Source organism: Lactuca sativa, chromosome 6, assembly GCF_002870075.4.
Source record: "Lactuca sativa cultivar Salinas chromosome 6, Lsat_Salinas_v11, whole genome shotgun sequence".
Classification (NCBI taxonomy): domain Eukaryota; kingdom Viridiplantae; phylum Streptophyta; class Magnoliopsida; order Asterales; family Asteraceae; genus Lactuca; species Lactuca sativa.
In genome coordinates, this window is record NC_056628.2 from 97440349 (window position 1) to 97451299 (window position 10951).

General features: G+C 41.5%; 1 protein-coding gene across 1 annotated transcript; it reads left to right on the top strand.

Annotated features, from left to right (window-relative positions):
• The first annotated feature begins 691 nt into the window (after positions 1–691).
• On the top strand, positions 692–1729 carry LOC111879558 (GATA transcription factor 1). Its single transcript, XM_023876025.3, has 2 exons — positions 692–925; positions 1096–1729. The coding sequence occupies exons 1-2, from the start codon at positions 779–781 to the stop codon at positions 1591–1593; spliced, it is 645 nt and encodes a 214-aa protein (XP_023731793.1). The 5' UTR covers positions 692–778; the 3' UTR covers positions 1594–1729.
• Positions 1730–10951: the final 9222 nt, after the last annotated feature.

Here is a 10951-nt window from a genome sequence, read left to right on the forward strand (position 1 = left end):
TGACTCTTTTTATAAGTCTTTTAATACATTTTTTTAGAAAAAAAAAATTCATGAAAATTATAAAAGTTAATAAAAAACATTCCTAAACAAAAGCTTTTCGAATTGATTGTTAATTAACAAAAATTTTCCATTAGCTTTTTCAATGATTATATGGAAGTCTTATTTTTTTTCAACTAGGAAAGATATTGTATTTCATGTGGATGAATCAAATTATTAAGTGGAAATATCAATTTCCTGAAATAAAATATACAAACATTCAATAAAAACAAATTGAAAATAAACTCTCTTATTATAGAAGATACAACGAATTTTTTCCTTTTTGGATTTAAAAAAAAAAAAAAAAAAAAAAAAAAAAAAAACTAAAAATATCTTGTAACATGGATATTCTTAAAATAGTCGCAAAACAAGTTAACAAATAATTTTGCAAAGCTAAATGATTATTTTATGATCATGTGGTGATTGTCTTGTTTTCTTTTGGTCGTTTTAGTAAATAAACCATAAAAATAATCTAAAAACGAATTACTCTGTAATTTCTAGGAGGAATATTATATGTGTTTTTTTTTTCAGACTAAAAGAGAAACATTTTTAGTATTGCTGGAGATACAGAGAGAAGTTGAATTCTTGAAGGGGCGAAAATAAAAAATAAGAATAAGGTCAAATCAGCAGGCAATCAGACATCCTTTCCTTGCCATTCATCCGTATATCCGTAAAATACGCACGTCACACCTCCTGCTTCACCCCTTCTTCTTCTTTTCTTCTTCTTCTTCTTTCACTACAAATGGCTTTGAACCCAAATTCAGGTTTCATAATCGACGATGATCTTCTCAACTTCTCTTTCGACGATGATAGCAGACCTCCGTCTTCTTCCATGGATTTTTCATATGCTAACAGTCAAAACTCCGATGATTACAGCCGTTCGTTACCAGTAAGTTCACCCCAATCCCTAACGTTTATGTAATATTTCTACTTTTACGCCATTACCCAATTCGATTTCTGATTTTCCGGTTGTTATTCCGGGCAACCCGAATTGGGAAATCTCGTAAAACATGGAACCGTTTTAAGTTTTTGATTAGGTCGTATCTCCTTCCCGTTTAGGTATTTGCAGAGGAAGAACTGGAATGGTTATCAAACAAAGATGCATTTCCGGCTGTCGATACATTCTTTGACATCATCTCCGTTGATCATCAAATCCCTGTATCGGTTCTTGAAAACAGTGGTAGTAGCGGTAGCCATAGCATCAGTCTTCATGTTCCGGTTCGTAAGCGCTCCAGTCGTCGGCGCAGAGGTCGGGAATGTTGGTGGTGGAATCAAGTAATACAACCGCCATTCTCGTTGCCCAAACTACCGGCGACCGGCGGTGGTTCTGGTGGACTTGGTAGGAGGTGCCAACATTGCTTTGCTGATAAAACCCCACAATGGCGGGCGGGTCCGATGGGGCCAAAGACTCTGTGCAATGCATGTGGTGTCCGGTATAAGTCAGGGCGGCTGGTGGCGGAGTACCGGCCGGCCAGCAGTCCAACTTTCTCAACTGGGCTGCATTCCAATTCTCACAGGAAGATTATGGAGATGAGAAAGAAGATGCAGGCTGGGTAGTTGATAAGCTTTTTGGTGTTTGTTAGAAATAGTTAGATCAGGGTCACGATGTTACTGAATTTGTGTGTTCTTTTAGAAATTCTAATGATTTTTCAAATTACTTGAATCATTGAATCAGAAAATTGGTTGTATGCAATCCAAAAGGGAAAATGAGTTAGGTAACCAATTTTATTTTTTTCTAATCACATTTGTTACTTATTTTAGACAAATTATTAGTAAATTTTTAAATTTGGTTTCAATTATAAATTTATGTAGTATGTTAATTTCTAACTGGAATACTAATGATATCTATGTGTAACATGAGGTTGTTGTAGTATGTTAATGTCTAAGACTAAACGGTATGGGCAACGTCCACATCTGTTTTTGTGACGTGGAACGTGCCTCAACGACGGTATAACGTAGAACGCCCCCCCTCTATTCGTTATCCGGTGTTATGAGGAAATCTGTTGCCCTTCGTTGCCGTCTCAACGTTCCATAACGTGTTAAACGGTCGACTTTTTGACCGTTGAAGTTTTAAAAAAAAATAACATTTTCATTTCACCTATAAATACATACACAAACATAATATTTTTTACAACCTTTTCTCATCTATATCTTCATTCTGTTCACACACACACACATAATAAAATAAATAAATAAATAAATAAAAATAAAACAACTTTCCTTTCAACCAACTATGAAGCAAAACCCGAACACCCCGCCACCAAACACAAACACATTCATCCCAATGGGTTTCGCACAATACGGAAGTTATATGAACCTTCTCACCTCAAACTCTCCCCCAATGCAATTTCCTCCATCCCCTTATATGCAGCAAAACCAAAATCTCAGTTCCATGCAACAACCACCCAACCACCACCAGAAAGTGTTCCTAAAACACAAGCGAGAGGCAGTGGGAAAGGGAAAGGGAAAGGAAAAGGGAAACGGAAATGGAAAGGGAAGGCAGTCGGGGATACGGAAGAAGAACATCCACTATGTGTCACACCCCAAAACCAAGAACGGCGGAAACGTTCTGGGGCGGAAGACGTCATGTAAAGTATCACAACACAGTAAATGTAAATAAGCAAACAACATCATCCATTGCATTAAATATATAATTTTAATACAAGCGTGTTCTGTATAGTTTTAGACACCAAAAATATAATGTAAATCAAAATAATAAGATGAGTCTTGGATGCGCTCCATCTTCTCAAAAGCTGGCTTCGGCACCTGTCTACTGATGACCTGAGAATACAAGTTATTTTGAAAGAGTTTATCAGCATTAAGCTGGTGAGTTCATAAGTATTTTAGTGTCGGTGTTTGTTATAAAAAACGTTTGAACCTGTCTCAAGTATAAGTTGTAAAATGTAAGCAGTTGTTTGTAAGTGTTTGTAAAAGTTTGAATTCCTCAGAAAAACCTATATTTTCTATTAAAGTAGCCTTCTACCAAGGCTTAACTGTTTTGTATGCTCGTTTGTTGTAAAAGTGTGTAATTTCCCAAGTGTAACTATTATTTAACAAAATATAGTTTGTACATTAATGTTTAAGTGAAATAATCACTAAATATATGTAATGGGTAAATCATTGTAGTACTGTAGTGTTGTATTATACGAACTACTGCTGTACTAACTACCTTAAACCGGATTTATATTAAGGTATAATGTGATAAATTGCACCATACTATCGACTGGTAACAACGACATACGAATGGTCGTAATAACGGAATGACGTTTGGCACCCGCAGACCTGCAGGTCCGGCTGTAGCTAGCAGCAAGGTGTAGGATAGTCAATCCAGTATAGATCTATACGCAAACTCACGCTCTCCCTCCAAGAGAATTCTGGCTACAACTCGGGCCATGACATTTAAGGCATGCTCCGATCCAGTGGATCACAATTGTTAACATATTCTTGTATATGTAGTGTAATGTTTCTCGTTCTAGTATAGTTGTATATGTTCTCCTCCTAGTATAGTTGCATATGTTCTCTTTCTAGTATAGTTATATATGTTCTTTTCCTAGTATAGTTGTATTTTTTCTCTTCTTAGTATAGTTGTATATGTTCTCATAGTAATGTAATGTATAGACTCATGAATGAACTGACTCATTGATCTAGAAGTTGTAGTAGTATGATCCTGTGTTACCCCGATGGTAACTTACTAATGATGTGTATAGTACGCATGAATATGGAAGTACTTTTATGTCTATATATGTATATTTGATATATAGTTAATATTGAAACAACCTTCGGATGGTCACCCGAAATCCCACCAGACCACATCCAAATCGAGAAAAAAGAAATAGGGTGGATGGCCTTCCTAAGCCCTTTAAACATTACTTATGTATCTATACATATATGGGCATGCAATTTATAAGAAGTAAAACAAAGTTTAATAAAAGCATTTGATAGGTAAAAGAGTTTGTAAAACATTTTGAAGTAAAGCAGTTTGATAAACAGTTTGAACAGTGATAAAATCATTGGTTTTCTAGTTATTAATCACATGTGATTAATGTAATCACATGTGATTGATGCAATAACTATAAGCATTTAACTTGTATCCCCCCCATAAAGTATTTAAAACATTTAAAGTATTTCAAAGGTTAATTAAAGGGGTACGAACTCACTTGTGGTGAGCGGATTGGATTGTAGTGTCGGATACCGTGCTAGGTAGCAAACGGAGACTTGTTCACACGCACGAGCCTAGTTATCATATAATGAGCATATATATAACTAATTAGCCAAATAATAACTTAATGAAATAAGTTGGGACACTCAGGCACATGTAAACACTTTGTATAAGTGTTAAAGGTCCTAAGGGTTGCATCTAAGTTGCTACGGGACAAGGCTAAAGGGGTTTAATGTGCCAAAGGGCCTCATATAAGAGTTTACTACCCAATAAACCCCACACAAGGAGTTTATGGTTGTAAACCCTTGAGTTTACGGCCGTGAACTCCACTCTTGGTGGTATTAGTTGTTTTGAAGTGTTAAATGATTTCTAGAATAAGCCTAGCTTGGTGGTTTAATCCTTTGGGTAGTTTAGGGCATAGATAATACTCCTTTGAGGAGTTTACGGCCTAAAGACCATATCCCTTAGAGTTTACGGCCGTAAACTCTCATGGGATGGATGTTTTAATTCTTTCAAGACTCTTGCACAAGTAGGATAATTTCTAGGCTTTTGATTTAGGCTAAGGGGGACCTTAGGCACACTTTGGTGCCTTTACTTGGAGTTTACGGCCCAAGAGCATTTCTTGGCCGTAAACTCCCTTTTAGGGATGATTTTGATGTGTTATAGTCCCCATTTTATCTACAAGTATTTGAGGGTTAAAGTATAAAGCCTTAGGGGGTGATTAGGGCACATTAAGCCCTTGAAAATGGTGTTTACGGTCCAAGAAACTCTTGGGCCGTAAACTCCTAAAACTATGTGTTCTTGATTGATTTCTAGCCTCAAATAAACATACATATTATCCTAAGCTAGCTAACTAACAAGGAAATGGGACTAGATAGCCTTAAAGCTTCATTTTGGAGTTTACTCCCCAAGAACGTTCTTGGGCGGTAAACTCCCGGATCTCACATATTTGACATGTAATCTATGTTATTAAGCATAAAACAAGTCTTATAACACAACTAGGGAAGTGTACTCACGATTTAGGATGAAAACCCGAAGATCCGTGAGAGAGAAATTGGCTTTTCTCTAGTTGGAAATGTGAATAATGAATAATTTAGTTCAGAATTCTATTTATAGTCCTGAAATATTTTTGGCAAAAATATTTTTATTCCGGAATTGGACTATGACTTTATGAAGTTTTGAAATGCTCAAGTTTCACAAACCCAGGAGCATCCACTCTCCTGATATCTCCTTAAACGTAAGCCCTAATGTACACAAACTTATTCGGAAAAGTCTGAAAATCACTGAAACTGGACTAGCTTCTATTGAATAGATATTGTTCGTACAAAATGGAAATTTCAGGTTGTCACATCATCCCCCCGTTAGAAGGAATTTCGTCCCGAAATTAGAATTTAAGCAAATAAGAAGTTACAACAATTAAGAGAAAAGATGAGGGTATTTCAGTTTCATCTGATCCTCGCGTTCCCAAGTGAATTCCGGTCCTCGCTTGGCGTTCCAGCGAACCTTCACAATAGGGATACGGCTTTGCTTTGTCTGCTTGACCTCACGGTCTATGATCTTTACCGGTTCTTCCATGAAGTTGAGGCTCTCGTTGATCTCGATCTCGTCGAGTGGGATTACAAGAGTCTCGTCGGACAGACACTTTTTCAAGTTAGATACGTGGAATGTAGAATGTACGTTACGAAGTGCGTCGGGTAGGTCGAGTTTGTAAGCTACGGGGCCGACTCTTGCAAGAATCTCGAAAGGCCCTATGTACCTCGGATTAAGCTTCCCATGCTTGCCAAAGCGTATCAAGCCCTTCCTGGGTGAGACTTTGAGAAGGACTCGGTCTCCCACTTGAAATTCCAAAGGTTTTCTTCGTTTATCAGCGTAACTCTTTTGTCAGTCTCTAGAGGCTTTCAATCGTTCACGAATCTGAATGATTTTTCTCTGTCGTTTCCCGAATGATCTCCGGACCAGTGAGAGTACTGTCGGAGGCTTGCCCCCTAGCTAATTGGGTATCACCCACCTCAGCCCAGCACAGAGGGGATCTGCACTTTCGGCCATAGAGGGCTTCAAATGGAGTAGCCTTGATGCTCGTGTGATAACTGTTATTATAGGAAAACTCGACAAGGGGTAAATGAGTATCCCATGCCTTCCCAAAGCCAATCACGTAGGCTCGCAACATGTTTTCTAGTGTTTGGATGGTCCTCTCACTCTGTCCGTCTGTCTGTGGATGATAAGCTATGCTCATGTCCAGCCTTGTTCCTAAGGAATGTTGTAGTGATTGCCAGAATCTTGAGGTGAACCTACTATCTCTATCGGAGATAATGAACATAGGTACACCATGTAGCCATACGATTTCCCTAATGTATGTTCTCGTAAGTTTCTCCATCTTGTCGGTTTCTTTGATAGGCAGAAAGTGTGCAGACTTGGTCAATCTATCGACGATGACCCATATGGTATCAAGTCCACCCGTTGTCTTGGGCAACTTGGTTATGAAATCCATAGTGATCCGCTCCCACTTCCATTCTGGAATCTCTGGTTGTTGCAGTAAACCAGAGGGCTTCGGGTACTCGTCCTTAACCTTTGCGTAAGTAAGGCATTTACTTACAAAGGTAGCAATCTCTGCTTTCATATTAGGCCACCAGTATAGCTTTTTAAGATCCAGATACATCTTATCTGAACCTGGGTGGACGGAATACCGAGTGTTGTGCGCTTCGGTCATGACCATGTCTCGGAAACCACCGTGTTTCGGTGTCCAGATCCGGTTCATGAAATATAAGGCTCCGTCACCCTTGGCTTCTAAATTCCTTTCCATTCCTCTAAGGGATTCACTCGTCACATTTTCAGGTTTCATGGCTTCAAGTTGAGCCGCCTGAATTTGCTTAGACAACTGCGAATGGATGGTTATTGACAATGACTTGACTTTGCGACCAGAATATTCCTTCCGACTTAGGGCGTCTGCTACTACGTTGGCTTTACCCGGATGATAACGAATATTGCATTCGTAGTCACTGAGTAGCTCGACCCACCGTCGTTGTCTCATGTTGAGCTCCTTCTGATCGAAAATGTGTTGTAAACTCTTGTGGTCGGTAAAGATAGTGCTTTTCGTTCCGTACAAGTAATGTCTCCAGATCTTCAGAGCAAACACCACTGCTCCTAGTTCAAGATCGTGGGTCGTGTAGTTAATCTCGTGTGTCTTCAACTGTCTCGAGGCGTAGGCGATGACCTTACCTCGTTGCATCAGAACACACCCGAGCCCTTGATTTGATGCATCGCAATAGACTACGAAGTCTTCTATCCCTTTGGGGAGGGATAGTATTGGCGCGGTGCACAAGGCTCGTTTGAGCGTTTGGAATGCTCTTTCTTGTTTCTCTTCCCAATCAAAGGCCACGCCTTTCTGGGTCAGGGTTGTAAGAGGATTCGCTATTCAGGAGAAGTTCTGTACGAATATGCGGTAGTAGCCAGCGAGACCTAGAAATTGACGAATTTCTGTAGGCGTCTTCGGTGCTGATAAGTTCTCAATGGCTTTAATTTTGGATGGGTCCATGTGGATTCCCTCTTCTCTTACCACGTGTCCTAAGAATTCGACTCTTCGGATCCAAAATTCACATTTCGAGAACTTCGCATAAAGTTTCTCCTTTCGTAATGTCCCCAGAACTTGTCGCAGGTGATCTCCATGCTCTTCCTTACTTCGGGAGTAGATCAGGATGTCGTCAATGAAAACGATGACGAACTGATCCAAGTAAGGTCGGCATACTCTATTCATCAGATCCATGAAAACTACGGGTGCATTGGTCAATTCGAATGGCATCACCACGAACTCGTAGTGTCCGTAACGAGTTCGGAAGGCTGTCCTCGGCACATCCTCCTCTAGTACTCGTAATTGGTGATATCCGGATCTCAGATCAATTTTGGAAAAATAGTTCGCCCCTTGCAGTTGGTCAAATAGATCGTCTATGCGAGGCAGAGGGTAACAATTTTTGACCGTCAGTTTGTTGAGTTCTCTGTAGTTGATACACATACGGAATGATCCGTCTTTCTTCTTAACGAACAAGACCGGTGCTCCCCAAGGTGAGAAACTTGGTCTTATAAAGCCCTTGCTGAGCAGTTCATTAAGATGACCAGAGAGTTCCTGCATCTTAACTGGTGCTAAACGGTAGGGCGACTTGGCTACTGGGGTAGCTCCTGGGACTAAGTCGATTATGAACTCGACCTGTCGTTGCGGAGGTAACCCGGGTAGTTCTTCTGGGAAAATGTCGGGGAAGTCGCTCACTATTGGGATGTTCTTTAGTTCTTTCGTTTCGAGGCTCGTGTCGACGACGTGAGCAAGGAAAGCATGGTATTCTTTACGCAGTATACTTCTGTGCTTGAATACTGGATATTATACGAAGACTCGCACCAGGTTTGTCGCCGTAGACTATAAGAGTTTCGTTAGACGAAAGGTTTAGACGGACTGCTTTCTCGTAGCACATGATGTCGGCGCGATGGAGACTTAACCAATCCATGCCAATGATAACGTCGAAGCTTTTTATTGAGACCAGCATGAGGTCGATTGGGAATGAATGGTTATCTAGAGTTAGGGTACAACCTAAGTATATGCTATTCGTACTTTCAGTTTTCCCATTAGCCATTTCTACTGTGAATTGTTCCTTAAGTGTGTGTGGTTGTTGTTTAAGCATGCGAGCAAATTTATGGTTTACGAAGCTTCGCTCCGCTCCACTATCGAACAGAATGCATGCATAGGAGTTATCGAGGAGGAACGTACCAGTCACCACTGTCGGGTCAGCAACTGCTTCCCCGTGGCCTATAGCTAGTACCCTCCCTGCTCCTCCAGCATTCTTCGCTTTAAGGCAGGCCCTCTTAAAGTGGCCTACTTCGCTACATCCATAGTAGGTCGGGCTCGCGCCAGAGCCAGGGACTTGGGTGATCGGTTGTGCCGGGAACTTACAGAAACAGACGGTGTGTCCTTTCCTGTTGCAGTTAGATCACTGCATTTCACGGCAGGGGCCGTTGTGGTGGAAGTTGCATTTGTTGCACTTAGGCAAACTTCCAGCATACTGTTTCCCCGGAGCAGTAGCAGCAGTAGGGGTTACCGTGGCATGCACTGCCACAATTTGCTGCTTTTTGGCAGCTTGCTGCTTCTTCTTTTCGTCCTAGAACTTCCGCTTGGTGTCAGCGGGTTTGGAGGGTTCCGAAATGGCTAGGGTTGTTGTGGTTATAGGGGTTTTGACTCCATGGTCAATGAGTCGTTATGCCAATCGCTTGGCACTGTCGAAGGTAGCGGGGTTTGATGCTAGGACATTCCCCTGATACGGAGGCACTAGCCCCCATATGTACTTCTCGATCTTTTTCCCTTCAGTGGGAACCATATTGGGGCAGAGGGCCACCAGTTCGCTGAATCGGGCAGTATAAGCGACCATGTTGGTGCCCTTCATAGTCAGGTTCCAAAGTTCATGTTCCAATTTCTGGACTTCGCCCCTCGGGCAGTATTCCTCCATCATGAGGTCTTTCATCGTTTCCCAGCCCATGTCGTTGGCTATGACGAGGGTTAGAGCTTTAACGTGGCTGTTCCACCACGTCGGGCCTTTCCCTCAAAGGTGCATGCGGCATATTTGACTTTGCTCGCAGCAAGGCATGAACATATTTCGAAGACTGATTCAGTCTTCTCGAACCATTGCGAGAGGGCAATGACTCCGCCGGTGCCATAGAAGGGCTTCGGCTTGCAATTGGTGAAATCCTTGTAGGAGCACTCTCTTGAGCACACAGGGGTTTCAACCAGGGTTGATTCAACAGGGGTTCCACCTCTGCTGGCATCAGATGAATGATACTGAGCCATGGCAGTTGCCACTGCTGCAGCTATGGCAGCATTCAGGGCTGCAGTATCGATGACTGGAGGCGGAGGAGGTGGTGGAGGTGTAGGGTTATTCCGGGGAGACTTGAGAGGAGGCATCTTTCAGCTATAAGTTTATAAAGATAAGAAAAATGGTAAGAATCAATTTGTAAGCAACGTGAGAGTGACACATGGACTAACTAACCATAGCCCAACAGTTGAATGAGCGTTTGAAATCACAATAAGGAATATTAGTAGGAAAAACACAAGTGTACAGATTTTTCCCACATATTAGATAGATTTTAATAATACTGGTCTTATTGATGTAATAAGTTTAGGGAAAATCGACCTATCAGTAGGTCTTACATCATACCATACAGAAAAGTTTGACAGTTCTTAGATTCCTAATTAGAGTACTGGAAGTTAGGAATATTTCACAGACAAGTGCTACTTAGAGCACAGATGTTAAAGGCTATTCCTTAACCAAAAGACAGAGATGTACTAGACATCATCTAACGGCGATGGGAATTCCTCGGGCGAGCCCTGAGGTCTGACACTTGACAAAACACCTCTTGAAGGTGTCGCTCCTAAGCCCTCTGGCGGGCTCGAAGTTCCAAGACTTCATCTCGGGAGGCAGCCAGATGTTGCTGCAGGGTTTCATTGGTTCTCCGGGTCCATTCCATGTCTTCTTTAAGACGGCGGATGCGGACTGTGTTGACACCTGAGTTGGCATCAATCTCCATGACCCGGTCGATGGCTGCTTGACCTTGCTCAACATTACGAGCTATCCTGCAGATAATGACGGGTAGAGCTCGGTCAACAGAACCACCTTCACTAACGTTGTAAAAGCTTCGGTCCCCAAAGTATGGTAAGGGTTGACCTTGTTCATCACTCCAGCGATTCAAGTTGGTTGCCCACAAGGGAGTAGGACCTGGAAAAGC